The sequence below is a fragment of the Zosterops lateralis genome (assembly GCF_965231275.1).
Source record: "Zosterops lateralis genome assembly, chromosome: 15".
Taxonomy (NCBI): domain Eukaryota; kingdom Metazoa; phylum Chordata; class Aves; order Passeriformes; family Zosteropidae; genus Zosterops; species Zosterops lateralis.
The window spans coordinates 4745908-4771020 of NC_139775.1; the positions used below are offsets into that span (position 1 = coordinate 4745908).

Genomic DNA, 25113 nt, shown 5'->3' on the forward strand with positions numbered 1-25113 from the left:
GATGGATTTGTATTCCTTGCTCACAGTGATGTCAGGCTTTGAAATTCAGGGCTGTTGAGTGTAATTCTTTGGGGCTTTGGAGTCACTGCTGAGTGCCAGAAAATGCATTCCTTAAGTTCACAGATATTAAATAGCTTTGGTAACACCAAAATAGTTTCAATACGTGTAGCTTTTAAATCTAGAAGATATTGCAATAAAGAATTGGTGCAATATCAGGCAATTCAATACATTTTTTAAGAGGAGGGTAAGATGAAAGAATCTGATAACATAAGAGTACAATTAGCTAAGAGGGATCAGGGAGCTTTCCCAAACTGTCCTACTGCAAGAGTGACAGGTTTACACTGCCAGGGAAAATAAAGGAAAAAAAAAAATCCTTCAAAAACAAGCAAGTAAACAACACAAACTCAGGAGCGACATAAAAATTATTCATAGTCCTCATCCATTTAAAGGTCTGTGTTATTTAAACCAGATAGTGAGCCTCCAACAGCAGTGTTTGCTTTGGCATCATTCTGTATAACAAAGGAAATTGTTGTTAAAAATGTAATTCAGATGTCAGCAACAGGAGGCCGTTCCCAATTGCAGAGACACAAAATGGCAGCATTAATACTGCTGGGCCTGCAATTGCTCTGGAGGGATGAGCACTGATTTACAGCCCCGAATAAAAGGAGCCAGCCACGCCAGGAATAATGGGAGCCCAGGCACCTCCTGCAGTCCAGGTACCACTCTGATCACTGAGAAGCTCTTTCTCCTGCCAAAGGATGCAGCACACAGTAGCAAAAGCGTGGGGTCAACAATATTGGACACAGAACCTTGCCAGAGCAAAGCACTGATCAGTGATTATGGCTATTGGCTTATCAGCAGCACTGATGTCTCACTGAGCCTGGCACAGCCCCAAGAATCTGGTGTTTGTGGGCAAACAGGGCAATTTCTGTCCTTAGGCCACGTTCAGACTACAGAATCACTGCATTGTTGCTCCTTGAAAGGCAAATGCAGCCAGAATTAGTGAAATAAAGCTGTAATCATGCTGCTGCCTGACACGGGAGATTGTTATGCTGTTAGAACTGGCACAAGATGTGGTGTGGGCTGGCTCAAGATGATGAGAGCAAAATAAAGTCTTCAAGGACAGCAGCAAAGCCCAGCTGAAGTCAGCAGGGGAAGGACTGTCCCTTGTGCTGCTGTTGTGGCTGCAGCTGCAGCTCAGCCCTTCAGCACAGTTTGGGGCTGGAGAGCCATGGGGAGAGAGGGAATCACAATGGAGTAAACAAGGAGAGGCTGGTAAACCAGAGGACTGGTTTCTTGTCCTAATTCTGCGCTTATGTAGGATGACCACTCCAATGGGAGGGATGGGACATGTGGAACCTGTGTTACATCAGGGGCAGATCCTTTATCCTTCACAGCAGCACACCCTACACAGCAGGGAACGAGTGGAGCCTGACAGGTAATGACCAATTCTTTAATTTTTATTTTTTTTTCCATTTTCCTCTTCCTCTAAACTCCAAGTAATAGATACAAATAGCTGCTCTCCTGCAAAACTTGTTTGAACTGTGGCTGCCAGGAAATGAAGGCAGTTGATGGGGGGCTGTAAAAGGCTGTTCATTAGTCCTGCCTTCTTTATGAGCTTCTTCAGTCCCAAAGCCAGATGGGTGTGGGAATGCAGCAGAACAGGGGACTCCAGTGTTCAAAGGAATGACAGCATCCAGCCCTGCAAGGGATTCCTTCCCCATCCCTGCAGATTATGGGGTTAATTAATAACAGTTAATTAATGATGTGTCAATCATCTCGCAGTGCATGCCTGTGTGAGGAAAGCTGCCCCTCAGGGTGATGAGCATTAAGGCCTTCCCTGGAGAAAGTCCTTGTGACAATTTCTGAAGCCTGGAAGAGGATGTTTTAATCCCTTTATCTCAGGATTCACTTCTCACAGGAAACCACCTAGCAGAGGTAGTTAAAAAAGTAATTGCTATGCTGTTGCCTTCAAGGTGAGTCTCTGGAGGACACAGGATGGTGGCAGCTGTCCCCAGTGGGGAGCTCGGGCTGAAACTGCCTTGTCCTCAGTGATGGAGCCCAGGGCAGAACGTGGGGGTCTCATCTCTGCTGTGAAACACCCCATGCCCACGGCAGACACCCCTGTGCCTGCTCTGCCCAGGGTAACTTCAGGAGGGAGAGGCATTTGGGCAGGAGCAGCGAGGACTCTGCTCTCCCCTGTGCCAGCTGAGCCTGCAGGCTCTCGGCTGCCAGCACAGCCAGCCCATCTGCTCCCGTGGCACGCTGCCCGCTCACCACCCGCCAGACAACTGCACGCCTGCCAAAGGAACCTGCCCTTCAATAGGTGGCCTGGATACGCTGCAAAATCCATCTCCTCTCAGTGACTGCTAACAGAGCAAGGCCTGTCTGTGCTCCCAGAGCCCCAGGCGGGTTCTGCCCCTCCATGCTGCAGCATGAAAGCTTTGCCATGCTTCAGGAAAAGCATCAGTGCCCCTAAGTGCTGCTGAGGCACAGAAAAACCAGCTTCTGGACCCAGATACCCAGTGCATGCCAAGATAACTTCAAGGCACCGTGATGCCACCAGGCACAAAAGCCTGACTCTTGGAAGAGAAGCACAAGTGGAGCAGAAACCCCCGTGGCTCCCCACGGGCAGAGACAAGTAGGTCAGGCAGAGCATAAAAGGGCAAGTTTTGGGCTAAAATCCCAGTTATCCAGCTCCTGTACCTGAGAGGCTGCAAAAAACCCCATTAGAGCTGGCTCTGGGAATAGGAGAATTAGGCAGGCAATGGGAAAAGCAGCCTCTGCCCTCCTGGTGGCACTGGGACAAGCTGTAGGGACAACTGCTGTCCCCACCTTTTCCAAGGCTGGCACAAACACTTCTTGCTGCACCCCATCCTTCTACTGCCAACAGCCCCTAACCCCACATTTCATACCATGCAGAAAACCATTTTTCTGTCTGCCATGGTCAGCCCAGAAGGCAGAGCTGGAGCTGGAACTACAGCCCTGCTCTCCTTCCTCTTGGCTGGGGCTCACTCAGGGCCCTGACACAAAACCCGGGCTTGCAACATGAAAGGCTGGAAAATCTCTGGGTTTTATGCCTTGGGGATCAGATTTTCTGCCTAATAAAGCCCCTAAAGAATCAGATGCAAAAGAGGTTTGTTTGAAAATTTTGGCTGGGTTATCTTAGAGTGGTGATTCAGACAAGCACAGAATACAGGGAAGCACAAATATGCTGGGTCAAAATTCCCTTCTCGTGCAGTCATGAGATAGACTCAAACTAAATACAAGTCAGTCATACTGGAAACCAAAGAAAATTATTCTAATTATTGCCAGATTTCCCATCAAACCTACAGATTTATTTAACACTTCCTTTTCTTCTGCTGCTTGCTGCCAGCTAATCAAAGCAATTTAAAATCCATATACAGCTCAGTGTGTGTAGCTGAGGTCTGAGTGCAATATTTCTGCTATTACAGGTCTCCATGGCCAGCCCTATGTCTCCTCTGGCCAGGTGAACACCCTGGCACCAAGAATTTGGACTAACAATTAGCAAGGTTTACAAAAAGACCTTGAAGAGCTAACAGGATCAGTTGGATGCTGCTGCTGAGAACAGTATGTGGCTTATGTGCTGGCTTGGGCTGTTTTATTATCCATAGCACATAATCCTGCACTTTAGGCTGCTTCTATTTACAACAGTTTTGCTGTCCCTCTGCTACTCTCCAGCTCCCACACGTTTGCAGATGCTACTTACTCTGTGTTTCTGCTACTTCTTCACATGCAAATGAGTCTTTCAGGCTTTCTCACTTTTATTTACCCATATGCAGAACACTACAGCAGGGTGAAAAACTATAAATTAAGAAGAAAAGTACTAAGACTCTTGAACTAGACATTGAAAAGAAAAAAAAAAAAAAAACCAACTCAGAAACGTTCATCGTGCCCTAAATCTGTGTTATTAACAACTATTATGGCTATTTGAAACACACTCTTTTTGTTGGTTTACAGCAGTGAGTCACCCACAGCACCATGCCAAGGGTATTTTGAATTTGTGATGTGCCCTCTCTCCTGAGCTTTGCCAAAACCTTCCTGTCTCGACCTGCAAGACACTGTTACTTTGGCTGTGGGTCTGTCCTAAATGCCACACCATTTCTGCATTGTCCCTGAGCACAGAACTGTGCTGCCCAAACTGGTGACCTCTGGAGAGGCTGGACACGGGTCCTCAGTCCTACACTCCATCAGATCCATTTCACTGCCGCTTATCTCCTGCCCCTTTGGGTGGCCAGCAGCTCTAACTCTAAAACCTGTAGAAATGTTGAGGGCTTAAATGAGCTGACAAACTTCAAACAAACCTTAGTCCAAGTGCCCAAATCCCCATGTGCCTCCTCCAAAGTGGTGGTGATCCCCAGAGCTATCTCTGTGTGAGATAAAGACCAAGGGCAGAGAAAGAGCAATTTAGCTCCATAAAACATCCAAAAATAACTCCTCCCAAGGGGCAAGATGAGTATGGTGCAACTCATCCTCAGGACAAAGCTGTGTGTGCTGCTCCGGAGAGAAAACAGCCTCAGCCTGTGGTTTATGCCACAAGTCTTGCACAAATCATTTCCCCCTCCCTGAATTTCAGCCCCTGGAGCCTAGTTTAAGGATTATAAATTGTAGAGAAACAGAGACAAATTCCCATGGAATGTTTCAGGGTAGCAGCATCTGCATAACCCACTGAAAACATCGTGGACACATTTATTTTGCTTAGATTTACTAGGACATCTTACCTCAGTGCTCCAGCAGTCCCCTGTGTGCCAAGCCCTGTTACTCAGCAGTAAATTACAGACTGTGCATTTGATGCCAGCTCTTCACTTTTCTGCACCGTTGATACATGGTAAACTGTGTGAAGTAAGGAACTGAGGAGCTAAAGTGCCTCTCTGATTAAAAGACAAAGCCACAGGACTGCACTTCTTGGGATGCAGAAAATTAAAGTGAAGAAGTGGCTTGATTAAAATCAGACACTGAAGATGGTTCTTTCCTAATATACTGTGGTAATGTAAAAAAAAAAAAAAAAAAAAAAAGTTAGCTGCTGCAATAACTGCCTTTTAAAGAAAAAATAAACACCAGCATGTCTTTGTTCCCAAAGACTAATTAGCAAGATTCTCTAAGTACCTAGAAGGCAGCTAATCAAGCAGAGACAATTCTGTACTGTAAAATGTGGCTGCAGACTCAGGTCTCCCTTCAAACAGTGATAAAGGGCAGGTACAGGCAGCACCTGTGCCCATTTGTGTTGGTGTAAGACAGAAACAAAAATAGATATTGAGCATCCTGTTATCATCTGCCAAAAACAGCCCAAAAAATGAGCTGAGGAAAACTGCAAGGCTGGAAGGCTTTACAAAAACCCCAGTGACAGAGACTGTGGGGTTGGCATTTCTGTGAGCTGCAGAGCAAAGTCTTCTCTGTCAGGAGCTGGAGATGCCATGGGGAAGTCAGGAGAGAGGGATTTGGGGGATAATTCACCTGCAGTGGTGGATGGCAGTTTTCCAGTGCTGGGAAGTGGGATGGAGCTGAACCCCGTGGAGACAGAGATATGCAGCAGAACAGCCCTGCTTTGCTGGAAGAAGGTTTGGTCCCTCCCACCACTGAGACTCACATTGTCCAGCCCTGGCTTAGAGCAGATCCTGCCCTGCTCCAGCAGGGGATAATCCAGGGCAGCTCAGTTTGGGACAGCACAACAGAGCTGAGCCCAGAGAGGGAAGGAGGTTTATCTTCACTTCCTGGCTGCTGGCAGGGTGAAATCTGCTGTCAGAGATCCCTGCAGATCCTAATCTGAATGGACAAGCATTGAGCTACCTGGACTTGCAGACATTGACTCTGGGGTCATTCCATAAACATGTTTGCAGAATTGGAGAACAAATTGCTCCTGAGCTGGATGGGATTGATCAATATTCCAACCAGCAGCTGCTGAGCTGTGGCAAGGGGAAATGCAGAGCACGGTGGTGGACAGAGACTGGATTTCACTGCTGTCCAGGGCCATCAGTCAGCCTCAATCCTGATCCAGCTCCCCTTGAAGTCACCACAAATTTTCCAATCTGCATAAATGAGATTTGGACCAGAGGCACTGCTGAGTCCTGAAACACAATTTGCACTGAAATACTGAAGAAGTCTGATCTGATGAACAGGATTAGTTATAAAAGAGAAAAACAGTTCATGCATAATATACCAAAAGTTAAAGAGCTAAAATACACAGCATCCTCCACTGTCCTTATTTAGGACCATGTTCAAATCTCATGCACTTTAAATATCAAAGGGTATAATTCATCCAGTTAACTCCAGATTTATTCCTGATATAAGTACAATCAAATGTGCCTATCAGCCTCATTCAGGTAAACATTTCAGCAGGGATTTGGCTGGCAAGGATTTGAATGCCCTTAAAAAAGCCCCAAATCTCATAGATGAGGTCCATAGAATATCTGATTACTGATTATTCCTTCCAGCAGCAATGAAAGCACTTCTTCATGATACAACGAGAGCATTCCTTGCAATTTTAAAATACTCCTACATAAACCGAATGCTGGGACTGCCAATTTCAACCTTTCCAGCCAGTTTATCCAATGTCAGGTCCCAGAAACCCACCCTGCACAGAACCAGTGAGTGGCACAGTCACACTGCTTAGGCTGGGGGACAAACCTCAGTGCTTGGGTTGTACTTTGACCAGCGACTGCTCAGCTGGGCTCCACACAGCACATTCCAGAGTGCCCAAATGCTAATCCTGGAAGGCTCCTAGCAGGATCAGCAGCTACTGGATGCACATCTCACTTCTCTAGCTGCTCAGAGAAAACATTGCAATTTGATTTAATTGCTATGTTGACTTATAACAGTGTGTTTATACTGGATGCCTGCCAGCTCACATGTAACAGGTTGGCAAAACGTATTTCCTCAAAACAGCATGAGATGCAGGGTAATAAGGAAAGCAATCTTTCAGCAGCCTCCGTTCTGGAGTTCATTTCAACTCCTCTGACTTGGAAGCAGTGCCACCAGTGCAGAAGGATTGCACCACACTAATTGATATGATAATCAAGCCCGGAGGCTGCACTTCCCAGGTACAACAGCCGCAACTTCAGAAAGGGAAGATAACTGTAGGAAAAGAAAGTGATTAACAGTTGTTTGTATTACGGGGATTGTTTGGACTATTTAATATCCCTATCAAAAGATGCATTATTTGTTGAACAGTCCTAAAAGCAAATCAAAGAGAAACTTGAAAAACGTTGCTAATCCTTTGTCACTCTAAGTATGACATCTAAAAGCCAGTGAAAAGCTGTGCTTTGCCAATTGAAACAAAAATCGCAGAACCTTATACTCATTGAAATTAGGAAAGGCCCCTAAGATGATAGAATCCCACCACTAACACAGCTCTGCCAAGCCCAGCTCTCAGCTCAACACCCAGCACAGTGTTGACCACTAAACCACATCCCCAGTGTCCCATCCACATCCCTCAGGACCAGTATTAGCTTTCCTGTGACCTTGGCTGCTTGATCTCAGCCCAGTCTAACAGCACCTGTGTGTCTGAGCCAGGAGACAGCTACAGGAGCATTAGAGACACTGAAAGGTGGCTGTGCTGGTTTCAGCCCTGCAGAGAAGCAGTTTGCCCCAGACTCTGAGTGTCAGCCAGTTTTGTGGCTGTCACTGGGGTGGGTCAGGGCTCTGCAGGCTGCAGGAACAAGGAGATGCTCCCATGGGCAGCATTATTTCCACAGCAGCAAGTTTCAGGGGGGACAGTGAGAGCCAAAGCTACAAATAACATGGTTTGATCAGTTAATGAATGCCCATGATTCAAGGGGACTGGATTTCACAACCCCAAAATCCTCTTCTGGCCTGCTATCCCCCTGATACTAATTGGCTCTACTTTATTTAAGACCTGAACTGCAAACTTCATCTACTGGAAGAAACAGTCATGTGGCTCTTTCTAATCCTGTACTGTGACTTGTAAAATCAGAAGAAAGAAGATGTTAAAAATATCAAGTAAAATCTAAAGTTGGAACAGAACTGGCTTTTATCTGTTCAGTCAAAACCGAGTTCACTAGATACAGTAGTATTTCTTTGAATGGAACAAATAAGCCTCAAAGATTTTATAATGAATGCCCCTTGCACACATTTGTACAATGCAGTCTATAAAAGTGGGGATGAGAGATGTCGTTCCTAAACACAGACCACAGGACACTTTTCTCACAACTCCAATAACAAGGTATAATCTTCTATCTGATCCTATTTGGCTTTTCCATAAGGAACTGTAAAAACTTCTCTCAAAATCCTGGCACCAGTGTGTGCAATAGGAATCTTAATGCTGGCTCTGCTGGAGCAGAATTTCCCTCTTCAAGAATAAAGCCTTGGGAGGAGAAAAATAGCGTGTTGGTTTTGTGGCTGAGCCAGCTATTTAACTCCACGAGCCAGCAGAAACAAAGGGAAACCAAATAAAACTACAAAGCTACAAATGCTCCTTTTGGACAAGTGAGCCAAAACCCTTTTGACATTTATGGCTCTACCCATCCCTACCTGAGAAGTCATACAGAAAACTGCAACTGCAGATATCAGCAATCACATAAATAAATTTTATTATGTTGTATGTACAATACTAGTACAGTCAGATACACTAATCATGGGAGGAGGGGAGGTTGCTATTTTTTTCCTGTCCCATATGGTAATAATTTTGTATGATTGAACTGTTATGAGCTAAATAAAAATACACATTAACTGTAAGATACATTGCAAATACATTAAATCTTCCCTGGAGTTTTAGCAAATACGTGCTTTTTCTATCATGCATTTGGAATTAGTAAAGGAATCTACATTGGGCCATAGGATTTATAAATAGATTTGGCTTCCTCTGCAATACTTTATGGGCAATTATTTCAGAAATGAAGATGCAGAGCCATGGATAAATAAAATAATTGCAGCTGATCAGGCTTTATTTACTGTATCACATTTCCCTGACTGCTACACTTCTCTCATTTGCTCCACTGGCCTGAATCAATGACCAGATGAAGAGCTGTCAGTTAATGTCAAACACAGAGCACAAAAGATGCCAGAGGCTGATCCTCATTTCCCCATTCCCAAATTCTGCCTGGGCTTTTCCGGAGCTGGCTTGCTCCCTGGATAAATTCAGTGTGGAATTGGGACAGGGCAGAGCTAGTCAGATGAGTTCTGCAGTGTGTTCAGCAGTTTTCCAGGGAGCACATTTTGCTGTGGCTGCCCTGCAGCAGTTGCTGCCAAAGGTCTGGAGAGTCCCCTCCCAGGAGCAGATGCCCAGCTGTGTCAGGGAAGGGCTGGCATGGTCCCCACTATCTGCTGCAATCCCACTCACACAGGTGTTAATTCAGTTTGGAAGACGCTGAGTACAGCTATGTGTGGCTAAAAACAGCTTTCCAGGCAATGCCACAGAATCAAACCCAAGGAGAGCCTGGGACTGGCCCCATGTCCACATGATACCCTCTGTGTACCTCACACCACACAGCTTTCAGCATTCGAGGTCTCAGACAGGATGAGAAACTCTGGATTATCTGGATTATTAATATTCCTTGGGATCAGGCTTGAAATCCTACATTCAGCCCCATCTAATAGTTGTGTTACCTGGGGTTCATGAAGGAGGTTGCTTCTCTGAAGAGGCTTATCAAGTCATGAGGGAAAAAAAAATTGTAATTTCTGCTGCTTTGGAAAGCCACAGATCTGGTAACACAGGAACAAGGGAAACGTAGGATGCAGCAGTTGGGGACAACCTGACTACACACCAAGGGCTTCCTTCAATGAACTCACCTCAGAAGGAGCCACTAGGAAGATATTTATGGCTCTCAAATTGAACTACTTAGAAAAAAAATTGTCTGCCAGCCCTGATGAGCAGAAATGTGTCTGGGCTACCTACAGCCTCCTGTCCTGGGAAGGAACATCCAGCTTTGTGAGGTCTGGATAAAAAGGGTGCTCTGTAGAAAAGGGGAAGCACAAGGAACATCATGGAAGCTGTCAAGGGCCTCAAGAAGATCCTACAAGTGTAAGTCTCATAGATTTAAAGCCTGGGTTTTATTTTATTTTATTTTAATTTTATTATTATTATTTCATTCTAGGCTGCTTATTTCTGTATAAAGAAACAATGCTGCAAACCTCTCCAAGAACTTCATCAACCACAGTCCATAAGGTGCAGAAAGAGGCCAGTGGGACCAGATGCCAAAGGAGCCAGGAAGATTTATGCTAGCTGAGCATCTGGCTCCCTGTTCCCTGTTCTCAGAGTGAAGACAAATGCTTGCAAACACCCTTACTCCCAATCACTAATGTGTTCAGCCACACTCAGCACAACTGCAGCAGTGCTGCTCCTGAAAGGTGTGCTGCCTGGAAAAGCAGCTGCTGAATGCTCCTTCCAGGGGTTTGTGCAGTGCAAAGAGCACTGAGAAAAGAGGGTGTTGCTGCCCCTCAAATCAAGCCAAGGGAATGATTAAGACATCATCATTTTCTGTTATTGTTCTAGTGGGTGGTGGTAATTGCTTCTACACAGGAACGTGGCTCTACCTCTATTGTCATCCATCATCTTGCTGAGGCTGTGCATTGTACAGTATTTTGATCTGACCTCATTAGCATTCCCAGAATTACAATGTCACTCCAATGATAAAGGCAGAGATTATCTGCATCTGAGGACGTGCAGAAGGAGCATATCACACTCTGTGTGAAAAGCCAACAGTGCAACCACTACTGCCAAACACTCAAAGGCTGCCTGAATCCCCCTGGTTCTTGATTTTGCATGTGGGACAAGACATGAATTGGGAATTATGCCTACATGCATCCAACCTGTAGATATAGGGGATGGGCTCGTGCACTGATGATCTAAAGCCTCAGGGAGAGCACAGGGAGAGGAAGGCAGGTGCTGGAGCAGATGCTCTCTGGTACCACCTTCCCTCTGAGCTGCCAGTATTGTCTGTGCTCCCTCCAGCCTCTGCCAGGCAGCCAGTGACCCACTAGAAACGTGGAGAAATTTGTGTGCAATTTGGGAAATGACACGGAGGCCTTTGCACAAATGCCTTGTGCTCTCTGGAAGTTCAGAGGATTCTCTTGTGCTCCCCAGGACAGAGGCACGCAGGGAGGGCTCCTGCTCAAACTTGGCTTGAAGGAAGGTCAGACCAATTTTTTGACCCTTCTGGCAGTCAAATAAAATCAAGTCAAATCTGTTCTTGTCTGAAGTCAATCTACAGTAGAATCTGTAGTGAAAGGGGGAATCTCTCAGCCTTCAGCCAGCAGCTTCCCCCCTGAGCTGTGCTCCCCACTGCAGCTCCAGCACAGTGCTAACTCTGTGTTATATTCCAAACCACCCATCCCCAGCTACTTCAGTCTTCTATGGACCATCTTAGAGGAAATTACCTGAACTTCCCTACAGTGGGAACAAAATAAGGAAATGAATTCATGATTCCAGTGGTACCCTTGGCACAGATACTGAGTAGCTCCATTAAACATTTTGCAGCCTCCAGTGTCTTTGCTAAACCCTCTACAACGAGCACAGAGTCATTTTCCTTCTCACAACACAAACGCACAGGTCAGGATTCAGGAGTCTGTTTTGTATCTGAATAACTTCTCTCATCTCAATGGGATCCAGGCAGGCACAAATCAAGGCTGCACAATCCTAGTCCTCCCCTTTCTCTCCAGAGTCATTACCTTGCAGTACCACTCTTGGATAAACTCATTTTCACAGACTCAGCATAGACACAACCAAATGACTAATACAACTCCTTAATACAAACAACAATAAATCAACTGATTAAATTCTAATTTATCAGACAAATACTCTTTAGCTGTTCCCAAAGCTGCTCTGAATCATGTCTCTTGTCTGGCCATGTTCCAGAGGAGCACTGACACTAGATAAAGCTCAGACCTGTGGAATAAGTTTGCATTAGACAGAAATGCTGAAAACATCCTGTATTTATGACGGGAGATTTCACAGAGATCAGAGTGAATAACATTCCTGAGAAGATTGCAATGTCTCTGAAGCCCCCTCAGCATCTCTTCCAAAGACCAGTCCAGCAGGACAAGGGTTCACCAGACCCTGAAGCTCCAGGCTGAGCAGCGAGGCTCAGGAGCCAGACACATTGACCTTGGGAGATCCTAAAGCAAACTTTTAACAGCTTAGACAATGGCTACTCCAGCACAATTCCAATTTAAATCACAGGCTTTTTTTTACTTACTTCATTGGTTTAAACAATGCTTGTCCATAGTTCTGGAATGTCATGATCAGCTTCAGCTGGGTGCCTCCTGATTTCATTGCTGTGGGGGAAAAACACAACACAGCTTTAAAATGAGACATGTGCATCTACTTACACTCAGTTTCCTTGAAACCAAATCATATCATATCATATCACCATTTTCTCTGTATCAGTTCAGCACTGTGGTATCAGAGCATCAAGCAGGGTGATCCCAACTGGACAACAGATTATTCAGCAGAGTACAGGGAAGAGCTCTGAGCTGCTGACCAGGACTAAACACAAATTTTATTTCCTGACACTTTTTTGCCTTTTTCTGGCCACCATGGGCTCCACAAACAGCCCAGATAGACAGTACCTCTAGAAGCAGACCATCGGAGTCTGGTTTTCTCCATCTCTTATTGCTCTTGGAGTCCCTTTTAACAAGGGACTCACTCTGGAGAAGGAGATGGGGGTGCTCTCACAGACAGCTGCAGCTGGGATGCACAGCCCAGTGCACAGCAGACTACTCCTTAATTAAAAGTATGAGCAGATACTGTAGCAATCTCTGATCTCTGCTGCGATTTTAATAACTTTTTCTGAGCAGTGGAGATATGTAAATTCACCTCCTCTGTGCACAATGGATATGTATCCAAGCCCAGGCATGAACTTCCAGGGATCCCAAGGTGGTTCATGCAGGAGAGCAGAGCTGAGCAGAGCAGCCTGGCCTGCCTGGGAGGGCAGAGGGGGACACTGAAGGTGACAAGGACAGTGGCTTTGCTCATCTCCCAGCTGGGAGCTAATGGGAATTTAAGAGTGGTGCTCATTCAGACCATTCTGAAAAACTTGGACAATGTCACATAACAGCCAGATTATGTTTTTAAAATTAGGAATTTTTAAAATATATATAAGAATTCGCAGAAATGCATTTGATGATGAGGCTACTTAAAAAAGATTATATTACAGAAAACAGCTGCTTTTCTGCTGCCTCAATCAGAAGTGTCCTAATCAATGAAATGACCTACAGCCTGACTCCTAAATGCACCTCTGTGCTGGGAAGGCAGGCTGTGGCCAGCAGGGCTGTGTGGATGAATCAGTCTTTTAAAGACGCTTTCTAGGAATCATCAGATAATCAATCCCTTTCTTTGCAGTTGTGAAAAAAGCCATGTCAACTGGAGAACTGCATAAATGTCAAGTTATCTTGCTCTGTAAATTCTGGCTGAGAGGTGCCCTTGTTCCACCCATACAGCCTGTACATGTTTTTTCCCTAACCAATGCCATTAGCTGCACATCTCTTTAATTGCTCATCTCTCTGCCTTATCACTGATAGGTCATCAGCTCTCTTTCAGCTCTTGTAACCCATATTTTTGCAACAAAATGCTATGCAAATCTGGTCAGTGTAATTACACTTCTCCTAGAACAAAATCCCTCCTGCCCTGCTGTTTTGCTGATCCCAGCCTTCTCTCGCCTTTCCACTTTATCCCAAAGGAGAAAATAAATAATTAGAAATTAAAGGGCATTAAGCAATTTGCACTGACCAGGTAAAGCAGAAGCAGAAGGGCTTTCCTGGATTAAACTCCCTCCCCTGTGCAGGTCAGGTCATTTAATCTGCACCTGAGGGCATGAGGAGCACAAGGACGAGCTGGGCTTTTTCATGCCCAGCTCAGAGCCTGAGGACAATGAGGGGAAACCTTCCAGTCCAAACCCTGCCTGTGGTGCCCTGGGACCATCTGTGCACCCTGGAGGCAGCCCTGGTTAGTGTGGGCAGCTGGAGCTGCCCTTGCCCCACGCCCACAGGGGCACAGGGCCAGGCACAGGGCAGTCCCCACCACCTCCCCTGCCCAGCCACCATCACATTGCAGAGAAACATGGGGTCACACAATGGGCTGGGTTGGAAAGGACCTAAAAGATTCACTAATCTAACCCCCCCAGTTCAATCACAGCAATGCAAAAAAGGGGAAAAAAGGAACACAGCACACCATTCTGTAAGCACAGTGTTTCAGAGCTACAAGGACTGGTTTCTCAGCTAATTGAGGCCACTCGACAGATAATGATTTTGTTAGCAGCCAAACTCAACAGAGAGGATGTCATCACCAAGCAGGGAAATGCATGAAGAAGATGAACAATTCAGAATAATTCTTCCATGAGACACAAAAGCCTGGTTTCCTGTCAGAAGGGACTGAGCTGAAGTAAGACAAAAGCATCTCCCTTGTCTTTTTAGATCCATCTTATTGTATTGCCTTAATTGGTTGCACCAGCAGCCTCACCCCAACACAAGTTTTGCTGGCACAAGTTGTTCCTCCACTGCTGCTGGGAGCAAACTTTGGAACTCTGAAAACCAGATGGGGACACTGGTGGGAATTTTTGTGTCCCATTGTGCTTTAGGGCAGGGCATGGTGGAACCCACATGGATCATGGAGAACAACCCAATGCCAGAGCTCCACCTGGGCTTCCCGCTGTTCTTCAGACTCATGTGAGGCTATTCCCACTCTGTCTGCTTTCCCAGTGCCAGGGATGTGCTGGCCAGGCTGGGGGTGATGCAAGGCCACCCTTCAAATCCAGGCTGGTGAGAGCCTGACATTGTCATCCCTGCAGAGATGGAAACACCTAAGCTTGGACTGTTCTTTTGAGCTTGACAAAACCTTGCTGTACCTGCAAACTAAGCAGCATTGGAGCAGCCCAGGGTGCCCAAATTTTGGGGGTGGCAATGCCAGAGAAGAGCGGGTCTTAGTGGAGATGATCCACTCTAGGTCAGATCACCTCCCCTGTCCTAACTTAGCATCACATCTGCACACTGGCTCCTCTCCTTTTCTGAGCTGTGCTCCTCCAGGAACTCCCTTTCCTGCTCAGCCTCAGTTAAACATGTCCCTCTGGCCATTGTGGCCTCTCACCTTCCAGGGCTTTGTCACAAACAAACAAACAAACAAACAAACAAACAAACAAACAAACAAACACTGTCTGCTCACCTGGAGACATCCTCCAGCCTTCCTCTGCTGCCCACAGGCCACCCCTGAGGAAGGTACAGCACCCAGAGGCAGCACAGCCAATTTTCCAAGGAGTGGAAGATGCTGCAATCTGTCCCATCTGTGATCAGCAGGTTCAGGGATTTTTTACAAAAGCCTTGAAACACAAGGCTGTGCTGACTCCAAAGGAACCACTAGTCATACTCTAAATTCACTTTTTTTTAAAAAAAGTATTTTAATATACTGTAACACCACAGGTCACAAACAGCTCTGTAAAGGCTTTATAAACCTGCTAGCTCACAGCAGGTGCTTCAAATCAAGACTCACACAGCTCCTGGATGTACTGGCACACTGCTAAAAACAAATCCCAATGCCATCATTACTTTTCATCTTCAGGCAATTCAAAGCCTCTCTTTTCCCTCCAAAGTAGAAGGAAATGGAAAGCAGCATTAACCTTTTCTGTTAACCCAGTGTAAGTGCTCTGGGGTGTGATCAGAAATCTTCCTAACTTCAGGAGGCTTTGCAAAAAATTCCCCGAGATATCTTTTTGCTTGAATGCTTGGGATTAGAGTCTTGTCCAAAGACTAGTGAAATTGGTGGGATTCCTTCTGTTTTCTCTGACAGACTTTGGATCAAGCCTGCAAAAAGCCCCACTCCATTTACATCCCTGAGCCTGCTGTCATGGCCACCTGCCATGTCTGCTGCTTGTCACCTCACCAACACAAGTCCTGAATTCCCTCCCTGAGCCACAGAACCCACCCAGCACTAAAGATGTCCCGGCTATCACCTCTCAGTCATCTTTTCAAGCTAAAGGGGTCCTGGCTACTGTCTGCTACTGCCAATGCTGCCCAGAGGGGTTTGACCCAAAGGGGTTTGGAATTCCAACTGCTCTGGCTTTCCAGCTCCTCTGTTTTGTTCCATGGCAGCCCTGATCCCACCAGCCTGTCTAAGCCATATGGTTTTCTGATAGAGAGAGTCCCAACAGGATCTCTGAACTTTTTCTGATTCTTTTTGTCAGCATCCAACAAACATTTTAAAATGTATTTAATTATGCAGTGCTAATGCCTGAGAAGTGAGACACACTCACAGCCTGGGATGCAGTTAACATCTGAAACAGAGGATGCTCAGATCCATTTTGGATTCCTATTTATAGATCAAGCTTAAATCTAACATAAACATGTTGATTGGCTTTAACAAGGAATCCTCTGCCCCAGGCTGGAGACATGGCCCTGTACAAGCTGTAAAGAACATATTTAAAAATAAATTAAAGCCCTCATCATCTCTTAGCTTGTCCTTGTTCAGCCAATTCTGCTAACTTGTTTTTAAAGGACTTCTTGATTTAGTCAAGAAAGTCAAAGACTTCTGCAGGGGAGGAGATCTGTGAAATTATTCTAAGGCTTTGCTGTATATTTTAAATCCCCTCCTTTCATCTGGAATTGTACATTAAATCAACCTGTTGACTCTTGGAAGATTCATTGTTTCCTCACACGGTAAACCAAAGATGTTACATTTCATTGCTTTTCACAAGTTCTCAAAAGAACTTCTTCCTTTCCTTTGCATGAAATTTTCCCGATTTTTTTTAGAGCCAGAATTTATGTTCAATATTTAGCATCTTGTCTCTCCCTTTTCTCTTTTCTTTCCCTGCCCTGAAGCAGAGTCCACCTCAGGTAATTGCAGCTTTTATTCCCAGTGTGACTAATCTCACACGTTTGCTTTCTAATTACTGCCTGTACAAACTGAAGGCATCACAGATTCACAAATTACCTCTAGTCAGGTAATGTTTCCAAACCTTCCCAACCAGAGAACTTAAAGAATCAAAAAAACAAGTCCCAGCTACTCAGAGGAATCACAAAATCTATTCTGCTGACAGGGAATCTCTTCTGGACAGCAAGACCAAGCCCACAGTGCCCCTCCACTGCACCATGCCAGAGCTGGTGTTAAACTGCTGATAGTGCTGCCACAATTATGCACAGACATCTTTTAAATATGCAAGAAAATAGCTAACTGTGGTTATTTATGCATGCAATAAGCAGCTATGAAAGGCAAAGGAAATGTGCAATTGCCTGTGCATGTGCTTCTGAAAACCAGGCTTCAGTGCTCAGTGGAAAAAACAATTCTCTCTAGGCCCCTATTTATGGCAAGAGGAAATTTTCAGTGAATTAAATCAAATTAAGAGCTATCCCTTTATGCTGAACAAAATGAATAGGAAATACGTATATATATGGATGCAGGGCACAGAAACAGCCTCAGCCCGAGCCTGGGTAACCCTGTCCTTTTCCAGGCCAGCTCTAGGTGTCACTGTGGGATGGGACGCTCCTTCCCATCCATGGATTTGTTCCATTTAAACTTTAACATCAAGAAAATGTCACCTTGGTGCTCCCTGCTCTTGGGAATTGCTTCTGTCACCGTTTTCATTTTAAAATACCACTGCACATTGCAGAGCCGTGTGAGTGGTGCTGGCAGATGTGGGGGATCAGTCTGGTCCCCACTTTCACCCATAAATAATGCAGGGTGAGCAGAGAAATCACAGTGTGGCCAACAATGCTGCTCTGCTGCAGTTTGGATCTAATTACTGGAGGTATCAGGCAAATCATCTAATTCTATTAGAGCCAAAGTAAATCTGAGTGTTGGGAAGAAACTGGATAAAGCCATATCCCATTTCATCTAATGCATGTAACCCTGTGTATTTAATTGTCCTGCTTGCTAAAAGAAGCCTGAAGACCAGGCATTATCAAGGTCTCAATTTATTTTATACTCCTAACCTGAAATCTTTCCAGCTGCCTTAAAAAGGAAAAAAAAAGAAACCCAGCAAAAATTGAGCATAAAGAAAAAACCAAGGCTAATTAGAAGATAAGCAGGAATATGCAAAGAATGTAACAGCCCTATAAATGTCCTTTGGTCAAATATATTACTCTTTATTAATCAGCTTACATGCTTTTGAATCCCTCTGCTGCTCTGCAGTAAAGCTGAAAACTGGCAGGAATTACTTTAAAGCATGTATTTTTAAACATCCAAAGAATTTGCAACATAAAATAAGAGAAGTTGCATTGTACAAAATATAATTTAAAAAAAATATATTAGCAATATGCTCTTTCTTTCTTTGCAAGCTGACAAAGCTCCCAAATCCCCACAGGGTTGGGCAGTGAATGCTAACACCAAAATTCAGATCCTGGCATCTCTACATTGGCCAAAAGTCCCCTTCCATTTCCATAGACTAGATTTTAGACTGGGATTGATGTGTAGGAATCATTCCCTGTCAGTTCCCATAGTGGCCAACAACACCACCAAATACACCTCCTGGTTTAATTTATGGAAATTATCCTGATTCATTGCTAGAAACCATGGCTCTGTTTTTGTTAAGAGGCGTAAGAGGCCCTACCATGCTCTTAAGAGCCTTGTTCAAACATTAACAGAGACAATCCCAAAGGGAATGGCTTAATAGCAACCGTAAATCCTCCTCTGTGGTCCCATGGCCCTTTCCCCCCATTGATCTGAAAGCTCCATCAAACCCAGAATTAATGGAAACCCCATGATACATCTGTGGGACACATGAGGTGAAATCACGGCCTCGGGGAAGTAAGTGGCAAAAACTTGCACTGACATCACCAGGGTCAGGATTTCGCTCCCATTTTTTATAATAATTTTTGCTGCTAGGCAAAGAGAAGCTGAAGCAGAGAGAGGTGGAGCCACATGCCCAGATGCACAAAACACCAAGCCCAGAGACCAAGTGAGGAGTGAGCACTAAACTACTATTTCTTGCTCCTGCCTCCCCTTTTCTCCCACCAGCTTCTAAGTCCCTAATCCACCTCAGCCAACCCCCCTGCTCTGCAGAAGGGACAGACCTCATGGCTCAGGGACTGCTGAGCTTGCTGCAGACACTGCTCTCCTCCTGCACAGACAATGAGGCTGAGCTCTGGAGTGTTGGGGAGGTGAGAAAAGATCAAAACTCAGCAGCCAGGTGGCACAAACTGCTACAGCCACTGCACTTGGTGCAAACCTCAAGAGATGGGCCAGGACATGGCTGGGTTGGCATCACCTCTGCCCCTCTGGGGACAGCCTGGCCACTGCCTGGGCACTGCTGCTCTCTGCAGGGACAGGGATGGGCACAGGCTGCATCTGTCCCTTCTCAGTGCATGTGCCCGAGGAGCAATGTTCACACACTGTGCTGCCTCAATCCCCATTTGCACTAATGCCACCAATATTCCAAAAACTGGTGGGTACTGAGGGGTGAAGTCAGGAAAGGCAAGGGATCTGTCAGGGAGAAAATCACCCAGGCTGTATCCATACAGTGCCCTCATTACCCTCCAGGGCAGACCAGAGGAGCATGGGCAGCCTGCTGCTGCTGCCTGCAGTGTCACCTCTGAGCTGGGGAAGGGAAAACATGTGGCTTAATGGGCAAACATGACCTCCTGAACGAATCCCTCTGATCCAGACTATTGAGGACAGGAAACCCATCACAGGTTAATGAACAAGCCAATGTTTGTCATCTTTCCTGAGCTGGAAGTCCACTGGACCCTTGACACCAACACGTGGGATGGCACCTGGGTACCACCAACTGCTTTATTCAAAGTGCTGCTCCAGCAGAGCAGTGCCCTGAGTGCAGGCAATGCACAGCAAGATTCACTGAGCTGAGGGTCTCCTGTGGCACCTGCACTTTACACCTACTCCATCCCAAGCAGCTAAATCAGCCCACTCCTTATGACCAAGGATCTCTTTTATTCCTGCTCAGCGGCCACCGTGACGTGATTCACACAATGGAAAATGGAAACCTTAGGGCTGCTTGAGCTATTCTTGCCCAGGCCATTTCCTGCTGAAGCCAGGGGAATTTTTTGCCTTGCAGGGTTAAAGACCTGCTGACCTCATCCCACAGTGCCAACACACCATCAGCACTTTCACAGAGCTCCTGCTATTTCATCCCTCTAAAAGGGACTTTGCAACTTTGTGGTCAGCACAAGTAACTCCATTTTCTGCCTGCTGGATGGAAACCACTGCCTGTGTTCCACCCCCTGCCTCTGGAAACCACGGGGTGTGCACTTGTTTAGTATCCCAGGGCTTTCACCTCAGGTTGTGACATTCCTTTCCCCGTGCAGCTACGCAGATAAATTCAAGAAGACACGCGTTGCCATTAAACAACCCTGGAGAAAAGCCCCGAACCGTGTCACCTTGTTTAACCAGAGCCAAAGGCTGACACGGGCACATCCCTGTTGTGGATTTACAGGCAGAGTAAAGAGAACCGAGCTCAGCTCAGCAGGAGGCTGGCTTGCCTGGAGCTCCCTGCCTTGCCTGGGGGAGCTGCAGCTCCTGCAGCCGCAGAGCCCGCGGTGCTGGATGCTCCTGCAGCCACCGCAGCAGCAGCAGGGCTGCAGGGCAGCCTCTCCTCCCTTGGCAGGCCCGGCTCTGCTAGGCACAGCCTCGGAAATAATAATCAGCCAGAGATACAAATCTAGCTCGTGCAAGGTGCTGCCTGCTTGCTGCCACCCCTTTTTTTGTGTCAGCGTGTTTATTTTGAATAACCGAGCAGGGCCCTTGCAGCCTGATTGTGACTAAAGGATCTCTGACACCAGTGGGGTTTGCCTTGCTGGCAGAATTGGCAATTATTCAGGTAATACAGAGCTGACGATGTATCTTTATATTTAGCAGGGAAAATGAGCAAGGAAGTCGGAAAGCAAAGTTGCAGGGATGCTAGAGAGAAGCCATGCAAAATATTAATACTCAAACAGCAGTGAGATCCTGAGCAAAGAGCAAATAATGATAAAAAAAATAACATATATCCAAACATACCAACACTGGTTATCTTTTGGGAGACAAGGTCTTGTAGTAAAGCATCAATTGCAGGATTGTGTCTGGAATACAGCTCGTACCGATTAATGCCAATGTGGAATTTTAACCAGTTTGGGTAGGAGTCTATGGAGGTTTCTCCAGTTGGCAAAAATTCTTCATGATGATCTTCATTTTGCCTACCACCAAAAAACAACAAACAAACGAAACAAAACAAAAAATTACAACAAAAACCCAAAGTTGAGGAGAAATAAATAATGTTACAGTTTACAACATGCATCAAGAAACAGGGCTTCAAAATGTGACAACTTGGAAAGGCAAAACGCTACAGAAGGGAGAGAGGTGCAAGGTTTCTCCCTGAACAAGGAGCCTTCTGGGCTAATGGGGAGATGGATTCTCACTTCCCCCCATCCTGCCTGATTGAACACCCAGAGAAGTCAGGAGCAAAACTCAGAGTGGCATCACTGAGCACTGGCAGAGGCCCTTCTATAGCAGAACCACAGAGCTCAAGTTTTACCTTGTGTTTAGGTGGCATTATGTTGCACACAGCTTTTACAGGTCTGACTCGAACAACAGCATCATCCTGAAGCTTTGTTTAACAGGGATGTGGGGCAGGAAACCAAGAGTGCAGCAGAACCTGACCTGTGGTATCCAGTGCTCCCACTCCCCCCTCCTTTTTAAAGAGGGACAATAACAGAAACTGCATCACTCTCAACTGGTTGCTAAAGAAGAACTGGCTGGTCCTGCCCCTTCCTGAGCAGTAGGAACCTACTACAGCAAAGAATTAACTAAAAACACCACTACCTTGTGAATTTCACTTTAGTTCTGTGAGCTTTGGCTGCAGCCACCAGGGCAAATATATACAACAGGCAGCTGCATTGTGGATATCAGTGTTCATTTCACTCTTCACCTACTGAACAGACTAACCCAGATTTTTGATGCAGAGTTCTCTGTGTTTACAGTCATCTCCAGATGTTCAGGCATTTGTGACTTTTTTTTTTTTTTTTTTTTTTTCTTTCAGAGAACCCTAAACTTTCCAGGTTATTTCCCTTCACAGTCAGTTAGGATTATGAGATGGAAGGGGCCTGGACAATTCACATGCTCATGGGGCGGAAATCAGAATTATTTATCCTCTCTTTCTAAGGGTTTAGATCATGCTGGCTGCTCTGCAGCTTGACAGAGCTTTTGCACGGTACAATGCAGCTGTTTAAACATCACAATGTCACCGTGTTTGGAAGAGGGTGCTGTTGTATTAGACAACCCTTTTGATTTTTCAGTCATTGAATTTCTCAGCATTTCTTAGGAGCCAACAGGGCATAGGATTCACAGAGGCAACTGACTGCTTTGAAGGCTGGAGAGCAGCGGAGGTGCAGGGAATTAATCGAGGATGAAAAATGTAGCGCGGCTCAGACCCGGAGAGAGGAAATACCTGGCAGGATGAATGCCTCGCTTTTGAGAAAAGTTAATGTGTTACTGCCTGGCCTCACTGCCCAGCCCCTTCATGGGGAAGGTGCAGGGGAGGAGGGCTGGCTGTGAGCTCACCCTGTGGCAGCATCTCCCCGGGCTGCAGCCGGAGATGGGGCACACCGACCCCTGGCCGCGCTCCCGTGTTTATTCTGCATTTCGGACCATTCATTTCCCGAAGGAACGCGACCGGGCGAGCCTGAGAACGGTTCCTCTTTTTTTCCCAGCGAGCCCGAATCGCCGCGCTCCCCCCTCCGCCCGGGACAGCCCCAAGCCCGAGGGGAGCGCCCCCGGGGACCCGCCACGTCCGCACCCCCCCTGGCACCACTCACCACTCTGCGTGCTCGGCCGCCCGCGGGTTGAACCTGATGTCGCTGTTGACATTGAAGAGCAGGTCGGGCTCGGCCAGCGGGGGCAGGGCGGCGCGGTAGAGCGGGTGCTGGAAGAGCGCGGCCAGCGGGGCGGCGTTGGCGGCGGGGGCCGGCGGGGCCCCGGGCCCGATCAGCCGCCGCGCCCTCCCCAGCGCCGCTCGCTCCGCCGCGCCCTCCCCGCCGCCGCCGCCGCCTCCCGCCGCCCGCTCCGCCGCCTCCCGCGACTGCGACGAGAGGTTGGAGGCCGGCTCGGCGCTGAAGTCCTGCAGGATCCGCAGGGTGTGCTTGCCGGGCCAGCGCGGCGCGGCGGCGGCGGGCGGCGGGCACGAACAGCCCGGGCGGGGCTCGGCCCCGCGGCGCTCCAGGCGGGGCAGCAGGTCGATCATGATGTGCATGGTGCAGGCCACCAGGAACACCATCAGGATCAGCAGCCGGAACTTGCGGACCAGGAGCATTTTCATGGCCGGGGCGGCTGGGGAATTAGCGGGGCAGGGGGAGGGAGGGAGAGCTCCTCTCGGCTCGGGAAGCCGGCGATCAAGTCAATAAAGTTACCTCCATAGGCGCCCAGAAATAAACAGCCTAAACGCCATAGGTCCTCATGTCTCAGTAGCATCAAGAACTTGGGAGGGGGAGGGAAAAAAATAAATAAAAGGGAAAAAAAATTTTAAAAGGAAAAAAAAAAAAAAAAAGGGCTCCGGACCGAGCCTTTAAAATCAACAGGAAAACAATGCCAGCGGCATGGTAATATAGAAAGCCATCTGTTCACGATTTCTCCCTCTTTTTATTGCAGGGATCACAACAAACAGGGAAAACCGGCTCTTGGAGAGAAACCGGCATCAGACACAGGCGCTGATTAAATAAAATTAAAAAAAAAAAAGGGGGGGAGGAGGAGGAGGAGGAGGGAAAGAAAAATATTAAGAAAACCTGTGCGGAAAGGCGACAGGAGAAAAAAAATCATCCATAATATTTGGCTGTGCTGGAAAGGCTGACTCCCTTCCCCCGGATCCGAGCAGTGATGCAGCAGAAGCGCTCCCCGCTCGCTCTCGCTCCCTCTCTTCTCTCACACTCTTTAAGAACATTGGCTGGAAAATCATTTTCTTCGAGCGGTTCCAGTTTGTTCATCCATCGCGTCCAGCGCTCGGGAGAGATGAGTGTGTTCAGCTGAGCTCGAGGCTGGGTGCCTGCTGTATCCGAGCTGCGCTTGTGCTTTGCCTCGCCTCCGTTGGTTTTGGCTGCAAAACTGTCTGATGGCACAACTGCAACATAAAGGTTAAATATGGCACAGAAAAGGGAAAAAAAAAAAAAATAAAAAAGAAAGAGAGGGGAGAAGGAAGGATTAGAGGAAAGAAACTAATATGAATCAGTAGAGGTTCTTTGTAGCGAAGAGGTCTTTGATCTCTGCTGGGTCTTACAGAGCTTTTAAAGAGAGAGAGAGAAAGGAAGAGAGAAGGGGGAGAGAAAGGGAAAAGCGGGGAGAGATCTTTGGCAGGTGCAGAGTGAAAACCTCTTTCAGCTCCACTGAATTCTGGAGACTGGTTGGACTAGTAGCTCTGCAGCTCCAGCTTTCAGTGGGTGTGTTAAATATTATGAGCGAGCCATGATTCCTGCCTTCCTCACGTCATAGTTAGGAGATTGGCTAAATAAACGCTACAGTGATAGTAACAGGAAAACCTCAACCAAAAGAGGTTTTTTTTTTCCCTCCTCTCCTCCCTCCTTCCCACCCCCCCTTTTCATTCTACTGCAGCTCCAACTGGGGCAAGGAGAGGGCGTCTGTTCCACAAAGGTTTGGGGAAAAAAAAATTATAAAGAGGAAAAAAAAATTAGAAAGAAGCGGTAGAGGAGAGAGGAATCTGCACTGGCAGCATTGCGGAGCAGCAGAGCGGTGTGTGCCCGGGACACCCACAGGGGGCTGTGACACCCTCAGGGGCTGTGACACCCGGCAGGGGCTGTGACACCCAACAAGGGCTGTGACACCCTCAGGGGCTGTGACACCCTCAGAGGGCTGTGACACCCACAGTGGGCTGTGACACCCTCAGGGGGCTGTGACACCCAGCAGGGGCTGTGACACCCTCAGGGGCTGTGACACCCAACAAGGGCTGTGACACCCAACAGGGGCTGTGACACCCTTAATGGGCTGTGACACCCATAATGGGCTATGACACCCTCAGGGGCTGTGACACCCAACAGGGGCTGTGACACCCTCAGGGGGCTGTGACACCCTCAGGGGGCTGTGACACCCTCAGGGGCTGTGACACCCACAGGGGGCTGTGACACCCTCAGGGGGCTGTGACACCCTCAGGGGCTGTGACACCCACAGGGGGCTGTGACACCCTCAGGGGGCTGTGACACCCAACAGGGGCTGTGACACCCTCA

General features: G+C 47.1%; 1 protein-coding gene across 2 annotated transcripts in view; it reads right to left on the reverse strand.

Moving 5' to 3' along the window:
* Positions 1–24399, reverse strand: part of FAM20C (FAM20C golgi associated secretory pathway kinase) — a 56918-nt gene extending 32519 nt beyond the window's left edge. The window contains exons 1-4 of one of the 2 annotated variants that reach the window (XM_083872639.1): positions 24245–24399; positions 22702–23996; positions 20909–21084; positions 12171–12249 (exon numbers count right to left, since the gene is read on the reverse strand). In XM_083872639.1, coding sequence (XP_083728765.1) covers positions 12171–12249; positions 20909–21084; positions 22702–23201 — 755 coding nt within the window. In that variant the 5' untranslated portion in view covers positions 23202–23996; positions 24245–24399. Of the gene's footprint in view, positions 1–12170; positions 12250–20908; positions 21085–22701 lie in introns of both variants that reach the window. The other variant, XM_083872638.1, reaches the window with a different exon arrangement.
* Between the last annotated feature and the right edge of the window lie 714 nt (positions 24400–25113).